This window comes from Rhinoraja longicauda, chromosome 20, assembly GCF_053455715.1.
Source record: "Rhinoraja longicauda isolate Sanriku21f chromosome 20, sRhiLon1.1, whole genome shotgun sequence".
Taxonomy (NCBI): domain Eukaryota; kingdom Metazoa; phylum Chordata; class Chondrichthyes; order Rajiformes; family Arhynchobatidae; genus Rhinoraja; species Rhinoraja longicauda.
In genome coordinates this window covers 8,581,044-8,602,483 of record NC_135972.1, presented here as the reverse complement: position 1 = coordinate 8,602,483, position 21,440 = coordinate 8,581,044, and the positions used below count along the sequence as shown (strand labels likewise).

At 47.7% G+C, this 21,440-nt stretch overlaps 1 protein-coding gene across 6 annotated transcripts in view; it reads right to left on the bottom strand.

The window, feature by feature from the left end:
• ptprz1b (protein tyrosine phosphatase receptor type Z1b) overlaps window positions 1–10,562 on the bottom strand; it is a 186,265-nt gene extending 175,703 nt beyond the window's left edge. Inside the window, exon 1 of one of the 6 annotated variants that reach the window (XM_078416908.1) lies at window positions 10,234–10,562. In XM_078416908.1, the coding sequence (XP_078273034.1) occupies window positions 10,234–10,285 (52 nt within the window). In that variant the 5' untranslated portion in view covers window positions 10,286–10,562. The remainder of the gene's footprint in view (window positions 1–10,233) is intronic. The other 5 variants (XM_078416909.1, XM_078416906.1, XM_078416907.1 and 2 more) reach the window with 5 other exon arrangements.
• Between the last annotated feature and the right edge of the window lie 10,878 nt (window positions 10,563–21,440).

The following is a 21,440-nucleotide window of genomic DNA, read 5'->3' as shown; positions in this document are numbered from 1 at the left end:
ATTTCGGGTCGAGACCCTTCTTCAGACTGATGTCAGGGGGGCGGGACAAAGGAAGGATATAGGTGGAGACAGGAAGACAATGGAAGATCGGGGAAGGGGAAGAGAGGGACAGAGGAACTATCTAAAGTTGGAGAAATATGAGGTGCTGTTCCTCCAATTTCCGGTGGGCCTCACTAAGGCACTGGAGGAGGCCCATGACAGAAAGATCATGGGCCTCTATTCTACCTTGATCTCCATCCCCATTGTCTCATTTTCACACCTCACACTTCCTTATCTCTGTATCCCCTGGCTCAGTCTGAAGACGGGTCTCGACCCAAAACGTCACCCATTCCTTCGATCCAGGGATGCTGCCTGTCCCGCTGAGTTACTCCAGCATTTTGTGTCTATCTTCTGTCACCACCAAATGGTTAGGTTCGAAGCACGGTCAAACATTGCAAATTTGGCGCGTAGAAAGTTGTCTGCAGATGCTGGTTTACACCGAAGATAGACACAAAATGCTGGAGTAACTCAGCAGGTCAGGCAGCATCTCTGGAGAAAAAGGATGGGTGATGTTTTGGGTCGATACCCTTCTTCAGACCTTCATGCTGAATTACTCCAGCACTTTGTATGTATCATTAGTATAAACCAGCATCTGCAGTCTTTGATTCTATACTTCATATGGAAGCAGAAGGTATTTTTACTGGATATTTTGAGATCGATGGAAAGTTGGTATAATATTTTAAATAATTAATTGCGAAAGTCTTTAATTAAAAGGTGATCTTTTGTTCTGACCTCGATGTTGATTCAATATCGAAAGATACAGCACGGAAACAGGCCCTTCGGCCCAGCAAGTCCACACTGATCACCCATTCACTAATTCTGTTTTCCCACGATTACACCCAGTCCCTACACACCAGGGGCCAAATGGCTATAAACCTGCACGTTTTGGGGAAATGGGAGGAAACCCACTGGGTCACAGGGAGAACGTGCCAACTCCACACAGACAACATTAGAGGCCAGGATCGAACCCGACTCTCTGGCATTGGTGAGGCAGTACCTCTGCCAGCTGTGCCAGTGAGCCACCCTTAAGTATTAAATTATTGACTAATACCAACTTGAATAAGGAAGCCATTATTCACACATAAACCTTGAAAAAAAGAGTTGTTCACCTGCGTAGAATATCCCAGCAAAATGTAACCCCGGACGCAATGTTCAAATATGCACTCTTCTCTTTGAAAAACTTGGACAATGATTTGGCAGTAATGCAAGTTGGTCTCATCCACTGTATGCCAAGGAAGTCTAAGTACACAAGCCTAGCAGATCAGCATGTTCACTCTAATTCTGTTTTCCCACTATCACACGCACTCCCTATACATTTGGGCAATTCACAGAGGCCAATTTACTATAAACCTGGTAGACGCAAAATGCTGGAGTAACTCAGCAGGACAGGCAACATCTCTGGAGAGAAGGAATGGGTGATGTTTCGTGTTGAGTCTGAAGATGGGTCTCGACCCGAAACGTCACCCATTCCTTCTCTCCAGAGATGCTGCCTGTCCCGCTGGGTCACAGGGAGAAGGTTCTGAAGAAGGTTCCCGACCTGAAACATCACCCATTCCTTCTCTCCAGAGATGCTGCCTGTCCCGCTGAGTTACTCCAGCATTTTGTGTCTACCTTCGATTTAAACCAGCACCTGCAGTTCTTTCCTACCTAACTGTAAACCTACAGGTTTTGGGGACATGGGAGGAAATCGTGGTTAATAACCATGTGAAGAAGAACAGTGGTTGGCATTGTTCGTCAAAATGAAGAACATCAACCAAGGAAATCTCTTTGCCATGAAACAAGGCCGTGATTTCCACTAACATTACTGTGCAGCTGAACCTTTCTGGGTGACGCAACTACATCACACAGGATGTGACGAACTGTAGTGTCTCACAGCATGCGAACAAGCCTTCAGCTCAATGTGTCCATGTCCAGACCATCACACAAGCCAACCTCCCTTCCACTGACTCCATCTACACTTCACGCTGCCTCGGCAAGGCCAGCAGCATAATCAAGGACCAGTCTCACCCCGGCCACTCCCTCTTCTCCCCTCTCCCATCAGGCAAGAGGTACAGAAGTGTGAAAACGCACACCTCCAGATTCAGGGACAATTTCTTCCCAGTTGCTATCAGGCAACTGAACCATCCTCTCGCCAACTAGAAACCGGTCCTGACCTACCTGACCTTTTGAAGGCCATCTGGACTATCTTTAATCGAACGTTATCTTGCACTAAACGTTATATCCTTTATCTGCATGCTGTGGAGACCTTGATTGTAATCATGTATAGTCTTTGCTGACTGGACAGCATGCAACAAAAAAGCATTTCACTGTACCTCGGTACATATGATATTAATCTAAACTAAACTTGTGAATTAAGGTGCATTAGCCCAAAAGAAAATATCTAATCCATGGCGTTTACAGTGCAAACTCAGCTGCGGCTCTGAAATCAATTTTCATCAATCTTTATTTAATTAACTGGAACTTTGCAAATATCAATGTCTTCATCTCTTGGCACCAGTAACATGCAATTGGGAATATGAAAGCTTTCACTTCTTAACAAACAAGCAAGGACAAGCAAATGATGTACTGAGAAAATCTACATCTGGTCCATTTGGGTGCCCATATTGGACGCATGCGGGCAATTCCAATAGTTCAATGGTCTCTTTATTGTCACATGTAACAGGTACAGTGAAATATATTTTTTTGTATACAGCTAGAGTATCCTCATACATAAGCACAGTCACCCCACTGGGTCAGTAGAGTGTACACAGAACAGCCCACTGAGGCCATATAGAAGAGGCACCATTTTGGTGTAATTTTTTCCTATTTAGTCAAAAAATTCCTTTCCACCAAGTTCTCCTATGCTACAAGCGGCCATTTAAAACTGAGGTGAGAAGAAACTTTTTCACCCAGAGAGTTGTGAATTTGTGGAATTCTCTGCCACAGAAGGCAGTGGAGGCCAATTCACTGGATGAATTTAAAAGAGAGTCAGAGAGAGCTCTAGAGCCTAGTGGAATCAAGGGATATGGGGAGAAGGCAGGCACGGGTTACTGATTGCAGATGATCAGTCATGATCACAATGAATGGCGGTGCTGGCTCGAAGGGCCAAATGGCCTCCTCCTGCACCTATTTTCTGTTTCTATGTTTCCTCGAGTAACTCACCTTTGCCAAGCAACATTTACAAGATTTGTCAATATAACCTGACATTCTAAAAGCAGCTTTTACCGCGTGTGACTTGTGAAATATCAACCTACTTAAAAAGGACTGATCGTGCTTCAGCTTCAGTGGAACTTAATTAAAGGCACAGCCCACATTTACTTCACGACCAACAACTTGGACCCATGAATAATAGCATTCTGTTTGATCTGCACTCTATTTCCAGCAACTAAGTAAAAAGAATATTTGATAACTCCCTTCATTCATTAGATTCAATGTTCAGTTCATGTGATAGGAGCAGAATTAGGCCATTCAGCCCATCACGTCTACTCCACCATTCAATCATGGCTGATCTATCTCTCCGTCCTAACCCCATTCTCCTGCCATTGCCCATAACCTCTGACACCTGTACTAATCAAGAATCTATCCATCACTGCCTTAAAAATATCCATTAACTTGGCCTCCAATGCCTCCTGTGGCACAGAATTCCACAGATTCACCACCCTCTCCGACTATCGAAATTCCTCCTCATCTCCTTTCTAAAGGAACGTCCTTTAATTGTGAGGCTGTGACCTCTGGTCCTTGACTCTCACACTAGTGGAAACATCCTCTCCACATCCACTCTATCCAGGCCTTTCACTATTCGGTAAGTTTCAATGAGTTCCCCCCCTCATCCTTCCAAACTCCAGCGAGTACAGGCCCAGTGCCATCAAACACTCATCTTATGGTAGCCCAGTTATTCCTGGGATCACTCTGGTAAACCTCCTCTGGACGGTCTACAGAGCCAGCACATCCTTCCTCAGATATGGGGCACAAAATTGCTCACAATATTCCAAATGTAGCCTGACCAGCGCCTTATGGAACCTCAGCTTTCAATTGCATCAATATTGTGTGCATTTACTGTAAGGGGAGACAATAGACAATAGACAATAGGTGCAGGAGCAGGTCATTCGGCCCTTCGAGCCAGCACCGCCATTCAACGTGATCATGGCTGATCATTCACAATTGGTACCCCGTTCCTGCCTTCTCCCCATACCCCCTGACTCCGCTATCCTTAAGAGCTCTATCTAGCTCTCTCTTGAAAGCATCCAGAGAATTGGCCTCCACTGCCTTCTGAGGCAGAGAATTCCACAGATTTACAACTCTCTGACTGAAAAAGTCTTTCCTCATCTCCGTTCTAAATGGCCTACCCCTTATTCTTAAACTGTAGCCCCTGGTTCTGGACTCCCCCAACATTGGCAACATGTTTCCTGCCTCTAGCGTGTCCAATCCCTTAATAATCTTATATGTTTCAATAAGATCCCCTCTCGTCCTTCTAAATTCCAGCGTATACAAGCCTAGTCACTCCAGGCTTTCAACATACGACAGTCCCGCCATTCCGGGAATTAACCTCGTGAACCTACGCTGCACGCCCTCAATAGCAAGAATGTCCTTCCTCAAATTTGGAGACCAAAACTCCAGGTGCGGTCTCACCAGGGCCCTGTACAACTGCAGAAGAACCTCTTTGTTCCTATACTCAACTCCTCTTGTCATAAAGGCTAACATGCCATTAGCTTTCTTCACTGCCTGCTGTACCTGCATGCTTACTTTCAGTGACTGATGACATGGTGAAAGAATTGCAGTTCCCACGTAAGAGATTCCTGGCAGCTGAAATACTTCAGTAGTCACCCTCGCAATCTATAAGATGGAAGGATGAGATACAATGCAACTTAGATGCAAACCAAACCCAGGTTATTAACTTGCTCTCAAATATCACTGACATCTTTTGCAGCTCCATACAAACGAAACAATGTCATCTGAAGATTTCATGTCCATAAGTTCTAGAGAAGAATTAGGCCATTCGGATCATCGAGTCTACTCCACCATTCAATCGTGGCTGATCTATCTTTCCCTCTCAACCCCATTCTCCTGCCTTCTCCCCATAACCCCTGGCACCTGCACTGATTTGGAAATCAATCAGAAGGTGACATGGTAAGCTTTAAGTAATGGCATCCAACCCAGGAGACTATTTGAGTGCTAGCCACAGAAGCAGATCTATAATCACACATTACAATCCATCCACACTCTAATACACTGTAAATGGCTCGATTGTAATCATGTATCGTCTTTCCGCTGACTGGTTAGCGTGCGACAAAAGCCTTTCACTGTACTTCGGTACACGTGACAATAAACTAAACTGAACAGAATTGAACCAAATGCAGACATTTCGGTTGAACTTGCCACATTACTATTGTATACTGAGATCATTAGTGAGCTGCAGACCAATTCCCAGTGATTATATTTAACACATACATGGATTTTTCAAAAATATTTATAATCTATCCATGTACCTGCCTACATGTTTCTTAAATGTTGGGATGGTCCCTGCCTCAACTACCTCCTCTGGCAGCTCGCTCCATACACCCACCACCCTTCGTGTGAAAAATTTACCCCTCAGATTCCTATTAAATCTTTTCCCCTTCACCTTAAACCTGTGTCCCCTGGTCCTCGATTCACCTAGCCTCTGTGCATCTGCCCGGTCGGTCTATTCCTCTCTTGATTTTATACACATGAATAATCTCGTGATTATTCTGGCCTCGAATCCACGGGGAAATGCCTCCCCCATCGAATCGCACATCCGAACATTTATCGGAAAGGGCAGTTTCATCGCTGTCTGGGCTGGGTTTTAACCCAAACGTGGCCGAGGTGACAGGATGTGTAGGAAGGAACAGCAGATGCTGGTTTAAACCGAAGATAGACACAAATAGCTGGAGTAACTCAGCGCGGGACAGGCAGCATCTCTGGTGACGTTTCGGGTCGAGACCCTTGTTCGGTGGATGTGGTTCAGTAGAATTCATTCAGCTGCCCATTCTACCCCCTCTGTGATCCTCTCATCCATTAGTTTTGTTCCGTGCTTGGTTCAGTTCTGGGGTCAGCGAGTGCAAAGGTGACTTGTGAACAGTGTGACAGAAGGAACTGCAGATGCTGGTTTACACCGAAGAACTGAAGGGTAGACACAGAATGCTGGAGTAACTCAGCGGGGATAGGCAGTATCTGTGGGGAGAAGGAATGGGTGACAATAGACAATAGGTGCAGGAGGAGGCCATTCGGCCCTTCGAGCCAGCACCGCCATTCATCGTGATCATGGCTGATCATTCTCAATCAGTACCCCGTTCCTGCCTTCTCCCCGTACCCCCTGACTCCGCTATCCTTAAGAGCTCCATCTAGCTCTCTCATGAATGCATTCAGAGAACTGGCCTCCACTGCCTTCTGAGGCAGAGAATTCCACAGATTCACAACTCTCTGACTGGAAAAGTTTTTCCTCATCTCAGTTCTAAATGGCCTACCCCTTATTCTTAAACTGTGGCCCCTTGACCGTCTCAAGACCCTTCTCTGCAGAGATGCTGCCTGTCCCGCTGAGTTACTCCAGCATTTGTTTGTCTTGGAGAAGGGTCTCGACCCGAAACTTAATCCATTCCTTCTCTCCAGAGATGCTGCCTGACCCACTGACTTATCCAGCATTCCGTGTCCAACTTGGAAACAGGCTCGTTTTCAATGTTCCCCAACTTTCAGTGAATGGGTTGCAATCCACCATGAGATAGGTAGCACTGGTGGTGAGAGGGACTCGTCGAGCTGCTCGACCTGACCATTGGAATATTCTCCGTCTCTCTCTCTCCCCCACTCTCTCTCATCGTTCAGATACACTGGAATTTAGAAGGATGAGAGGGGATCTTATCGAAACGTATAAGATTATTAAGGGGTTGGACACGTTAGAGGCAGGAAACATGTTCCCAATGTTGGAGGAGTCCAGAACCAGGGGCCGCAATTTAAGAATAAGGGGTAGGCCATTTTGAACGGAGATGAGGAAAAACTTTTTCAGTCAGAGAGTTGTGAATCTGTGGAATTCTCTGCCTCAGAAGGCAGTGGAGGCCAATTCTCTGAATGCATTCATTAGAGGGGTAGATAGAGCTCTTAAGGATAGCGGAGTTAGGGGGTATGGGGAGAAGGCAGGGACGGGGTACTGATTGAGAATGATCAGCCATGATCACATTGAATGGTGGTGCTGGCTCGAAGGGCCGAATGGCCTCCTCCTGCACCTATTGTCCACTGTCTATCTCACTCCCTCTCTCAGAGCATGAAAAAAACCCCAACCCCAGCGTCTGACAATCGCATTTCAAACCACTGTGAAGGTCATCTTCAAGTGTCTGTGTCTCACGTAGATGATGTGTATTGAATCATTGATTAAACTGATAGTAATAATCGGGTGGCACGGCGGCGCAGCGGTAGAGTTGCCGCCTCACAGCGCCGGGGACCCGGGTTCCATCCTGACTGCCGGTACTGTCTGTACGGAGTTTGTACGCTCTCCCCGGGACCGCGTGGGTTTTCTCCCGGTGCTCCGGTTTCCTCCCACACTCCAAAGACGCACAAGTTTGTAGGTTAATCGTAGGTTAATTGGCTTTGGTGCAATTGTAAATTGTTCCTAGTGTGTGCAGGATAGTGTTAGTGAGCCGGGATCACTGGTCGGTGCGGACTCGGTGGGCCTGTTTCCGCGCTGTATCTCGAAACTAAACGCCGACAACAGAATCGGTCAAGAACAAAGAACAAAACACAAAATCGCTTTGTATCCAATTTGGACCAAGAATTGTCTTCTTGGCTGTGGGAATGAACTGCAGTTGCTGGTTTAAACCGAAGCAGGTAGACACAAAATGCTGGAGTAACTCTGGAGCATCTCTGGAGAGAAGGAATGGGTGAGGTTTCTGGTCGAGACCCTCTTCAGACTGACACCAGTCACCAATTCCTTCTCCCCAGAGATGCTGCCTGTCCCGCTGAGTTACTCCAGCATTTTGTGTCTATCTTGTCTCACTGTGAAATGCACACATTCTCGACTTCTCGCAGTCTGAAGAAGAGACCCGACCCCATCCGTTACCTACTCCTTAAGCCTAAAACGTTACCCTTTCCTTTTCTCCACAGATGCTGCCTGACCCGCTGAGTTACCCGAAGCATTTTGTGTCTTATCTTCCGTCTCAACCGGTATCTGCTGTTCCTTCATACACACTTCTCAATTTATATTTCAACACAACAACAACAACAACAAAATCAACGCCCACCTCAAGTTCTGCTCGTGGCATTGAAACGGGGCCCAGAGTGTGTCTTAAAATGTGTTCTTCTATGTTAAAACACCAAAAGGTCGACCAGTGAAAGGGGACAGAGGCGGTAAAGAGCTTGCAATATATCAAACGCAGGAGCAAAATACAATAGCGTTCCATCGCTACACTTCTTGGCATATCTTTCATTCCTCTGTTACTTTTTGCCTATCTTTTATTCATTTGTTCTACACCTCTCCATGTCACAGTTTTCAACAGAGTTAGATTTAGATCTTATGGTTCAGGGAATCAAACAATGGATATAGGAAAAAATCCGGAACGGGGTACTGACTTTGGATGATCAGCCATGATCATATTGAATGGCGGTGTGCTGGCTCGAAGGGGTCGAATGGCCTCCTCCTGCACCCATTTTCAATGTTTCTATCTCTATCTATGTTTCTATATCTCTCGTTTCCCCCTCCCCTGACTCTCAGAAGGGTCTCGACCCGAAACATCGCCCATTCCTTCTCTCCAGAGATGCTGCCTGACCCGCTGAGTTACTCCAGCTTTTTGTGTCTACCTTCTTCCCTAAAAGCCCCAAACGGTCTCAATTCTCGCAGCTCTTCCGCCTTCCCACAATATCCTCAAAGGTGTAGCAGAGAGGCGACCAAGAAATGGTAAGAAAGTAGATAACCCCGAATCCAACTCGCTGTTTAAACCACCATCCATCTGCATACAGTTCCTTCCCAACACACTCGCCCTCTTATCCACACTGACCCTCAGTCGGCCAACAACACCAAAACTAAATTTATATATATATATATATATATATAAATACAACAACAACAACAACAACAAATAATACTCTAGATCTTGATATCAACAAACGGCATCAAAACTAAAAACATATATATCAATACATTTTTTTTAAATGAAAAAATAGTAAGTAAAGACGGTAGATCTTGACATCGGGCAACAGCATTAAAACTAAATTAAAACAAATACATTTAAAAAATACAATTAAAATAATAAGTGAAGACTAGATCTTGATGTCACCCAACAGCATTAAAACTAAATAAAACATATATATATAAATACATCTTTTAAAAATTAAAAAAGAGTAAATACTGTAGATCTTGATATCAACCAACAGCATTAAAACTAAATAAAAACATATATGAATACATTTTAAAAATAAAATTAAAAAATAAGTAAAGACTCTAGATCTTGATATCAACCAACAGCATCAAAACTAAATAAAACATATATATCTTTTTTAAATAAAAAGTAAAAAATAAGTAAAGACTCTAGATCTTGATATCAACCAACAGCATTAAAACTAAATAACATTTAGTATATAAATATATTTTAAAAATAAAATAAAATAAAAATACTCTAGATCTTAGATCTAGGCATTTAATGCCAATAGCATTAAAACTAAAAACATATATATATATATAAATACATTAAAAGAATTTCATTAAGAAACAATAAATGAAGTTTGTAGATGAACAGTTGTGGTGAACTAGTCTGGGTCCTAGTCCACTATGAACAGTTGTGGTGAACTAGTCTGGGTCGTAGTCCACTAGATGGACAGTTGTGGTGAACTAGTCTGGGTCGTAGTCCACTAGATGGACAGTTGTGGTGAACTAGTCTGGGTCGTAGTCCACTAGATGGACAGTTGTGGTGAACTAGTCTGGGTCCTAGTCCACTATGAACAGTTGTGGTGAACTAGTCTGGGTCGTAGTCCACTAGATGGACAGTTGTGGTGAACTAGTTTGGGTCGTAGTCCTCTCTCTCAGCCTTCTCCAACAGAAGCCTTGGGCAAATGTTATCCAGATACAACCCCACTCAGCAAGCCTTGGGCAAATGTTATCCAGCTCCCCCTAGATACAAGCCCACTCAGCAAGCCTTGCTTAATGCGCTGCGATTATCACGAACAGTGTGCCCCTCTAAATGAGAGGTTTCAGGCAGGTCCAGTCCAGGTTAAACTCACCCATTTGACAGAGGCAGAGGATGAAGAGGATCCAGAGAGAGTCGGACTGCATGGCCACCCCGCCGCCGCCGCCCTGCCCCGGCAACCTGTTGGATGTGGAGAGCCGGGACTGCCAACACAACTCCCCCCTGCCTGCCTGCCTGTCTGCCTTCTGTCGCCGCTCCCAGCCGGCCGGGAGGAGATGTGCATGGGGCCCCACCGCCGCCGGAGTGTCCTCTGACTGACTGACTGACTGACTGGGAGGGAGGGAGGGAGGGCAGGCGGGGAGGACGGGGGAGGGAGATGCACTCGGTCCGGGGAGTGGCTGCCGAGACTGTCACTGTGTGGGGGAGTACCTCACTCACTCTGACTGATCGGGGAGAGACAAGCGCACACACACACACACACACACAGTGTGGAGATCCACAGGCTGAATGTGTGTGGGGGAGAGGTAGGGGAGAGAGGGGGAGAGGGAGAGGGGGGAGAGAGGGGGAGAGGGGGAGAGAGAGAGAGGGGGAGGGGGAGAGAGGGAGAGGGAGGGAGGGAGAGAGAGGGGAGGGAGAGGGAGGTGGAGAGAGAGGGGAGGGGGAGAGAGGGGGAGAGAGAGGGAGAGGGAGGACAGAGAGGGAGAGGGGGGACAGAGAGGGAGAGGGGGGGACAGAGAGGGAGAGGGGGACAGAGAGGGAGAGGGGGGACAGAGAGGGGAGGGAGAGGGGGAGAGGGAGGGGGATAGAGAAGGGAGGGGGAGAGAGAGGGAGAGGGGGGACAGAGAGGGAGAGGGGGGGTGAGACAGAGGCAGATACACACACACACTCACACAACAGGCTGTGTGTACCTCAGTCTGTGCATAGGGGCAGAGGGACACAGAGACAGTGTGGAGTACCTCTGACTGTGTGTGTGGGAGAGAGAGAGAGAGAGAGAGAGAGAGAGAGAGGAGAGAGAGAGAGAGAGAGGAGTACCTCTGACTGTGTGTGGGGGAGGGAGAGCGGGGGGAGGGAGAGAGAGAGGGAGGGAGGGGGAGAGGGGAGAAAGAGAGAGAGAGAGTACCTCTGACTGTGTGTATGGGAGAGAAAGGGGGGCGAGGGGGAGGGAGAGAGAGAATGAGAGAGTGTGGAGTACCTCTGTGTGTGTGTGTGTGTGGGGGGGGGGGGGGGGGGGGGGGGGGAGGGAGGGAGAGAGACTAAGCAGAATACCCCGGTCTTATTGTGTATGTGGGGGGAGAGAAAGAGAGGGGTGGAGGGGAGAAGGGGGGATACACAGACACACACAAAGCAGAGTTTTACTGTGTATGTGGGAGAGATACAGATAGGCTGAGCACAGTAACCTCGGTCTTACTGTGTGTGGGAGAGGGAGAGGTGCACTCAGAGGCCGAGCCGAGTCTCTCAGCCTGAGTGTGTGTGGGAGGGGAGAGAGAGACAAGGTGGATATGAACACTCACCTGCCTGTTTCAGTGACAGGCACCCGCCGCCTGTGAATGAAGACACCCCATCTCCCTCCCCCCCCCCCCCTCCATCTCCCCCACCCCATCTCCCCCCCCCTCCCTCTCCCCCTCTCCTCCCCCCTCTCTCTTCCCCTCTCTCTTCCCCCCCTCCCTCTCCTCCCCCCCCTCCCTCTCCTCCCCCCCTCCCTCTCCCTCTCCTTCCACCTTCCCTCTCCCCCCCTCTCTCATCCACTCCCTCTCTTCCCCCCATCTCATCCCCTCCTCTCCCTCCCCCCGTCCAAATGAGTGAATGCGATAGACTGGGAGTGAAGTTCGAGCTGTCAGCTGTGTGTGTGAATGTGATCAGCCTGGCTTTGTGTGGGTGTGTGTGTGGGTGTGTGTGTGTGTGTGAATGTGATCAGCCTGGCTGTGTGTGTGTGTGTGTGGGTGTGGCTGTCTGTGTGGGTGTGTGTGTGTGTGTGTGTGTGTGTGTGAATGTGATCAGCCTGGCTTTGTGTGGGTGTGTGTGTGTGTGTGAATGTGATCAGCCTGGCTGTGTGTGTGTGTGTGTGTGGGTGTGGCTGTCTGTGTGGGTGTGTGTGTGTGTGTGTGTGTGTGTGTGTGTGTGTGTGTGTGTGTGTGGGTGTGGCTGTCTGTGTGTGTGTGTGTGTGTGTGTGTGTGTGTGTGTGTGTGTGTGTGTGGCTGTCTGTGTGTGTGTGTGTGTGTGTGTGAGAGAGAGAGAGAGAGAGAGAGAGAGATTCTCAGCTGCCTTTGTGCTGGATGCTGTGCGACTAAAGACTGTTAGCCAGGTTCCTCGCCTTCCCAATAATAAATCTGGCTCCCTCCGCGCAACGCTGGCATTAGACACCCATTAGAGAGGCGGTGGGGGGTGGGGAGAGAGAGAGAGAGGGTGTGTGGGAGGGGGTGGAACAGCTCAGCCGTCCCCATAATCCAGTCTAAACAAATGGCATTATGAGAGCAGCCAAGACTCCTGAGTGGGCTTATGTTCCGTGCAGGAAGGAACTGCAGACGCTGGTTTACACAGAAGATAGACACTAAATGCTGGAGTAACTCAGCGGGACAGGCAGCATCTCTGGAGAGAAGGAATGGGTGACGTTTTGGGTCGAGATCCTTCTTCAGACTCAGTTCATGGTCCGACCAACACTGATGTTATGGTCACCTCAATGCCTCTACTCCCTCAGAAAACTCAGGAAATTTGCCATATCTCAAATGACTCTTACCAATTTCTACAGATGCATCATAAAATGCACCTTGCCCGGATGCATCCCAGCTAGTATTGGTATCTGTTCTGCCCAAGACTGCAAGAAATCTCATAGAAACGTAGAAAATTGGTGCAGGAGTAGGCCATTCGGCCCTTCAGTATGTGGTGTAAGAAAATAACGGCAGATGCTGGTACAAATCGAAGGTATTTATTCACAAAATGCTGGCGTAACTCAGCGGGACAGCAGCATCTCGGGAGAGAAGGAATGGGTGACGTTTCGGGTCAAGACCTTTCTTCAGACTGGGAGGTCTGGAACGGCGCTGGAAACCACGAGGCAGAAGATGGAGGCACAGGCAAGTTCCAAGAAAGCAGACGTGGCTGTGGTAGCGAGTCTGTGTCAAAATGTGGTCGTAGAGTAGGAGGGCAGAGAAATCACAGAGGGGGAGCAGTGAGAGAGCGTGTTGCTAAACTCTCGTCGAAGGGAGAAGGAGAACTTCTTCAAAGTGGACATACCTTGAGGAGAAATCCCAGTGGAGCAACAGGTAGTGCAAGAAAATAACTGCAGATGCTGGTACAAATCGAAGGTATTTATTTCACAAAATGCTGGAGTAACTCAGCGGGTCGGGCAGCATCTCAGGAGAGAAGGAATGGGTGACCTTTCGGGTCGAGACCCTTCACCGCCATCCAATATGATCATGGCTGATCATCTAAAATCAGTACCCCGTTCCTGCTTTTTTTTCCCCATATCCCCTGATTCCTTTAACCCTCGGAGCTCTATCTAACTCTCTCTTGTGGGGTGTGAGTGCAGCCAGTCCATCATGCAAACCAGCTTCCCCTCCAGCAACTCCATCAGTACTTCACACTGCCTTGGGAAACCAGCCAATGTAATCAAGAACCGCCTACACCCCCAGCCATTCTCTCTTCTCCCCTTTCTCATCAGGCACAAGATCCTAGAGCTTGAAAGCAGCTATCACCAGATTCATGACTGTCTTCTCCCCCAACTGTTATCAGACTCTTGAACGAATCTCTGATATGCCAAGGATAAATTACCCAATCTTCCAATCTACCTCATTGCAGTTTTTGCCTTTTTTTAAATCTGCACTTTCTCTGTAGGTTTAACACTATAAACTGGACTTTTTGAAAAAAAATTCTCTCGACCGCACAGCAGTAGAGTTGCTGCCTCACAGCACCAGAGACCCAGGTTCAATCCTGACTATGGGTGCTGTCTGTACGGAGTTTGTACGTTCTCCCTGTGACCACGTGGGTTTTCTACGGGTGCTCCGGTTTCCTCCCACATTCCAAAGTCCTCAAAGCAGACTCCACTGGTTTGTAGATTAATTGGCTTCTGTAAAATTGTCCCAAGTGTAGACAATAGAAAATAGATGCAGGAGTAGGCCATTCAGCCCTTTGAGCCAGCACCACCATTCAATGTGATCATGGCTGATCATTCTCAATCGGTACCCCCGTTCCTGCTTTCTTCCCCATATCCCCTGACTCCACTATCCTTAAGAGCTCTATCTCGCTCTCTCTTGAATGCATTCAGAGAATTGGCCTCCTCTACCTTCTGAGGCAGAGAATTCCACAGATTTACAACTCTCTGACTGAAAAACGTTTTTCCTCATCTCCGTTCTAAATGGCCTACCCCTTATTCTTAAACTGTGGCCCCTGGTTCTGAACTCCCCCAACATTGGGAACATGTTTCCTGCCTCTAACGTGTCCAACCCCTTAATAATCTTATACGTTTCGATAAGATCCCCTCTCATCCTTCTAAATTCCAGTGTATACAAGCCTAGCCGCTCCAGTCTTTTAAACATATGACAGTCCCGCCATTCCGGGAATTTGAATAGGATAGTGCTAGGGTGATTGCTAGTCGGCACAGACTCGATGGGCCAAAGGGCCTGTTTCCACGTTGTATCCCTAAAGTGACGTTGCAACCTGATGTACTGATGTCGGCTTTGTCTGGATAGCAAGCAGAGCAAAGATTTCCATTTAATCTTGGTACATCTGACAATAATAAATCAATACCAGTACTAATATACTTGGTAGGCACTCCATGGAAAGATTGGACTTAGAGGCTAACTTCTTAGTTTATTTTGTGCGCAGCGTTAGAGTTGCTGCCTTACAGTGCTTGCAGCGCCAGAAATCCTGACCACGGGTGCTGTCTGTATGGATTTTGTACGTTCTCCCCATGACCGCGTGGGTTTTTCCGGTTTCCTCCCACACTCCAAAAATGTACAGGTTTGTAGGTTAATTGGCTTGTGTTGGTCTACTGGGTATAAGTGTAAATTGTCCCTGGGGTGTGCGGGCTTGTGAAGATGTGCGGGGATCGCTGGCTAGTACGGACCCGGTGGGCTGAAGGGCCCGTTTCCGTCCTGTACCTCCAAATTAAACTAACGTTTCATTTAGTTTAGAGATACAGCTAGTAAACAGGCCCTTCGGCCCACCAGCTCTGCACCGGCCGGCGATCGTCCTGTACACCAGCTCTGCACCGGCCGGCGATCGTCCTGTACACCAGCTCTGCACCGGCCGGCGATCGTCCTGTACACCAGCTCTGCACCGGCCGGCGATCGTCCTGTACACCAGCTCTGTCAGATACACACGAGGGACAATTTACAATTTTTTTACCAGAAGCAATTAACCTACAAAGCTGTACATCTTTGGAGTGTGGGAGGAAACCGGAGCATCCGGCAAAAGCCTACACGATCATAGGGAGGACGTACAAACTCTGTACAGACAGCACCCCTAGTCTCTGGCGCTGGAAGGCAGTAGCTCTACCACTACGCCACTGTGCCGCCCCAAATTGACTACCCTACACAATGGACTACACTACACAATGGACTACACTACACAATGGACTACACTACACAATGGACTACACTACACAATGGACTACACTACACAATGGACTACACTACACAATGGATTATACTACACAACGGACTGCACTACACAACGGACTGCACTACACAGTCAAGTCAAGTCAATTTTATTTGTATAGCACATTTAAAAACAACCCACGTTGACCAAAGTGCTGTACATTTGATTAGGTTCCAATAGAAAAAAAAATGAAGACATACAGTAGCACGCAAACAGTTCACAGCGCCTCCTCAATGAGCCTCAAACGCTAGGGAGTAGAAATATGTTTTGAGCCTGGACTTAAAGGAGTCGATGGAGGGGGCAGTTCTGATGGGGAGAGGGATGCTGTTCCACAGTCTAGGAGCTGCAACCGCAAAAGCGCGGTCACCCCTGAGTTTAAGCCTAGACCGCGGGATAGTGAATAGCCCCAAGTCGGCCGATCTGAGGGACCTGGAGTTAGAGAGGGGGGTTAGAAGATTTTTGATGTAGGGGGGGGAGTGTCCATTTAGGGCTTTATACGTGACTGCGTATACAGTGGACTACACTACACAATGGACTGCACTACACGATGGACTACACTACACAATGGACTACACTACACGGTGGACTACACTACACAATGGACTACACTACACAATGGACTACACTACACAATGGACTACACTACACTATGGACTACACTACATTATGGACTACACTACATTATGGACTACACTACACAGTGGACTACACTACACAATGGACTACACTACACGGTGGACTACACTACACAATGGACTACACTACACGGTGGACTACACTACACAATGGACTACACTACACAATGGACTACACTACACAATGGACTACACTACACAATGGACTACACTACACAATGGACTACACTACATTATGGACTAAGAAGACATGATCAAAAGGTGAGCAAGGCATCTTCCTGGTCAACAATTCCTTCACTGCAAGCACCCGGGAAATCTATCTGTGGATGTGTGGTAGCCATTGTACACAGAGCCCCATGGTTACACCACCTAGTAGGCAATGTAAGAAAATAACTGCAGATGCTGGTACAAATCGAAGGTATTTATTCAACAGTAACTCAACAGGTCAGGCAGCATCTCAGGAGAGAAGGAATGGGTGACGTTTCGGGTCGAGACCCTTCTTCAGACTGAGTAGCCACCTAGTAGGCAAGGTCATAAGGTCATAAGTGATAATAGCTGAAGTAGGCCATTCGGCCCATCAGGTCTACTCCGCCATTCAACCATGGCTGATCCATCTCTTCCTCCTAACCTCATTCCCCTGCCTTCTCCCTATAACCCCCGACACCCGCACTAATCATAAAGCAACTGGAAGGCAATGTAGGTAAATAATTACCAAGTGAATTTCAACGTATAAATGCCAGATAGTAGGAAGAATAGAACGGTTACTTATTACTGGGAAGGTGGGATTGGAGGGAGGGTAGAAGGCAAAGGCATCTCTCACAATACAAACACAACTGGTCATAAAAGGTGTGCCAGAGGTCTGCAAGGTCATTGAATAGAAGACAAACCATACAGCAGAGTTTATTCATGAAAAGAACAACATTGAAAAGGAGGAGAAGTGTGCCAAGTTCACATGGGATCTTGGTGAGACCACACTGAATGTACTGTCCACAGCTCTGGTGGCCGATTTATATAAAAGACTAGACCAAGTGAACCCGTTGGGCCCAAACCTCTCCTGCATTGGTGCAGCACCCTCTCCTCCACCCCTCCCCTCCCCCCCTCCACCTCTCCTCCCCCCTCCAATCCCCCACCACCCCCTCCCTCCATCTGCTCCCTCCACCCCCCTCCCCCTCCCTTACCCCTCCTCTCCTCCTCCCTTACCCCTCCACCCCCTCCCCTCCTCCCCTTCCCATCCCCCTCCACCCCCTCCCTCCATCTGCTCCACCCCGCTCCCCCTCCCCTCTCCTCCCCCTCCCTTACCTCTCCACCCCTCTCCCCCTCCCCCTCCTCTCCTCCCCCTCCTCTCCCCTCCCCTCCTCCCCTTCCCATCCCCCTCCACCCCATCCCTCCATCTGCTCTCTCCCCCCCTCCCCCTCCCCCTCCCCTCCACCTGCCTCTCCCCCCTGCCCCTCCCCTCCCCTGCCTCCCTTACCCCTCCACCCCTCCCCCTCCCCTCCTCCACTTCTCCCCCCCCTCCACCTCCACCCCTTCCCCTCCCCCCCTTCCCCTCCCCCCACTCCATACCCCTCAACCCCCCTTATCTTCCCTCTCTCCCCCCTCCGTTCCCCCTCCCTCCCTCCCTTAGATAGATTTAAACTTTTAAATGTGAATAACTTTAAAAATATAACACCGATTTCAATTAAACTTCTTCCATCAGCACCAAAGGGACGACGGTGAGTAAGGTGGGCCTAAAATTGTTGCGCTATCGTGCACCGTTTTGGCTGTAGATCAGGAACAAACAAACAAACAAACAACAGTTTTAATATATAGATACCGAGAGAGTGGAAAGAAGATTTCCATGGACACTATCAGCCCTCCTAGCTTTCGTAAGTCAGAAGAGCAGAATTAGGCCATTCAGCCCATCAAATCCACTCCACCATTCAACCATGGCTGATCTATCTCTCCTTCCTAACCCCATTCTTCTGTCTTTTGCCCATATCCTCTGACACCCGTACTAATCAAGAATCTATCAATCTCTGCCTTAAAGATATCCACTGACACCCTTACTAATCAAGAACCTGTCAATCTCCCCCTTAAAAGTCCCCAATGACTTGGCCTCCACTGAAGTCAGTTTAGTTTAGTTTAGTTCAGAGATACAGCTGGGAAACAGGCTCTTTCGGTCCACCGGGTCCGCGCCGCCCAGTGATCCCCGCACATTAACACTATCCTACACCCACTAGGGACAATTTGGAGTGTGGGAGGAAACCGAAGATCTCGGAGAAAACCCACGCAGGTCACGGGGAGAACGTACAAATTCCGTACAGACAGCATCCGTAGTCGGGATCGAACCCGGGTCTCCGGCGCTGCATTCGCTGTAAGGCAGCAACTCTACCGCTGCGCCCTGTGGCAAAGAATTCCACAGATTCATCGCCGTCTGACTAAAGAAATTCCTCCAATATATTTGCAATAGAAGTGCCAAGAAGGATAAGACGTTGTTGAGGAAGTTGATTCTCCAAAGCCGAATTACTAAAATCAATTGAATATCTTCGCACTCGTCTTTCTACAACTTTTGAAAAGTGTTGGGTTTTTCGATACTTGGTTAAATACTTGGTAAAGGTACAGCTTGAGGCCTGAATAGTGCAGATGTGGTGAGGATGTTTCCACCAGTGGGAGAGTCTAGGATCAGAGGACACAGAGCCACAGAATTAAAGCACGTCCCTTTAGGATGGAGATGAGGAGGAATTTCTTTAGACAGAGGGCGGTGAATCTGTGGAATTCATTGCCACAGAAGGCTGTGGAGGCCAAATCAATGGATATTTTTAAGGCAGAAATGGATAGATTCGTGATTATTCGTCAGGGGTTATGGGGAAAAGGCAGGAGAATGGGAGGGAGAGATAGATCAGCCATGATTGGGTGGTGGCATAGACTTGATGGGCAGAATGGCCTAATTCTACTCCTATCACTTATGAACTTAAATAATGGTAGTTGGAACACTTTAGCGTCATCCATAATGGTGGGCACGGAACAAGTTACCCGAGCCCACTGGCCTACTTACTTGTACTGGTTTAACTCCCATAGTAGGTCAGGTTAAGATGGAGTGGGGTAGTGGGATTACTATTGTGCGCGCGGGATGTCAGAAACTTGAATTTAGGTATTGTGACGATGTAGGTCATTACTATAGGTGCAGGGAGGGTGGTAAAATGAGCAAGTCGATTGGCAAACAGGAAATAGTGAAACAAGGGATGAGAAAATTATATTGAGCAGAACAGGAAATTCGAAGCTTTCAGAAGATTGATGAACAAAGGGAGACAATAAGAAACACGTACAGAATGGAGACCTCTGAGGAATTGGAAGAGATTGATGACTTTATAAAGCCACGAATGAAGCATCCACGTGATCCATAGAGGACGTTCAATAATCTTATAACATATAAGATTACTAATGGGTTGGACACGTTAGAGGCAGGAAACATGTTCCCTATGTTGGGGGAGTCCAGAATCAGGGGCCACAGTTTAAGAATAAGGGGTAGGCCATTTAGAACAGAGATGAGGAAAAACTTTTTCAGTCAGAGAGTTGTGAATCTGTGGAATTCTCTGCCTCAGAAGGCAGTGGAGGCCAATTCTCTGAATACATTCAAGAGAGAGCTAGATTGAGCTCTTAAGGATAGCGGAGTCAGGGGATATGGGGAGAAGGCAGGAAAGGGGTACTGATTGAGAATGATCAGCCATGATCACATTGAATGGCGGTGCTGGCTCGAAGGGCCGAATGGTCTCCTCCTGCACCTATTGTCTATTGTCTAAAACTATCATTAGTTTTGATCAAGATCAACGGTCTTGATCCGAAACGTCAGCCATTCTTCCTACCCAGAGATGCTTCCTGTCCCGCTGAGTTACTCTAGCATTTTGTGTCTATCTTCGATTTAAACCAGCATCTGCAGTTCTTTCCCACACAAGACTATGATTAGGTCCTTTGTCCACAAGCCATACACTTTCCCTAAGCTTGGTTTCAGTTTGAGTTGAGTTTATTGTCATGAGTACTGAGGTACAGTGAAAAGCCTTTGTTACCAGTCAGCGGAGAGACAGTACATGATTACAATCGAGCCATTCAGTGTACAGATACATGATAAGGGAATAACGTTTAGTGCAAAGTAAAGCAGGCAAAGTCCGATCAAAGATAGTCCGAGGGTCTCCAATGAGGTAGATAGTTGTTCAGGACTGCTCTCTAGTTGTGGTAGGATGGTTCAGTTGCCTGATATAATGTTTTGAACGAGAGGACTAGGAGTTATCTACCCGAGTTTTCCAATGGAACAAAACTGGATGGCAGTACAAGTTTTGTGGAGGATGTATAATGGCCAGCTGCCGGAGGATTTGGACGGGTGACTTAGTTGGCAGGTTAGGTAGCATCAGTGGACTGAGAAACTGTGTGAATATTTTAGACTTTGGAGACACAGCATGGAAACAGGCCCTTCAGCCCACTGAGTCCGCACCAACCAGCGATTGCTGGCCTGTGTTCACCTATTATCTGCCACGCTTTGTCCCGCCCCTCCTCTCTTCCAGCTTTCTTTCTCTTCCCCCCCCCCCCTCATGGGGAGAGACCCCCCCTCCCCATGTGCATGAACAAAGTTCCCCAACCAAAACGCTTTCTGTCCGTGTTCTCCAGGGATGCTTCCTGACCCGTTGAGTTCCTCCAGCACTTTGTGTCTTTTTTTGTAAACCAGCATCTCCAGTTCCTCGTTTCCCCAGCTCTTTATAGATTTTAGCTAACTGTACTGAGACCTCAACCCAGTCTGAAGAAGGGTCTCGACCCATTCCTTCTCTCCAAGATGCTGCCTGACCTGCTGAGTTACTCCAGCATTTTGTGATACCAGGAATAGTCACGCCAATTTAACATGACATTAGTCCGGTGCTGAGAGTTGCTATTTTTGGCTCCACTGGAATGGCAAACCGAAATTCAAACATTGTCACCAAACCAAAAATATAAACAGCGGGGAAGCATTTAATTAATCATTATTCTAATCAACAGGATACATCAGCTGCCGGCATCACCAGTAGTGATAGATCGACCTTTTAAAAGGAAAGGTGTTGGGAACATGAC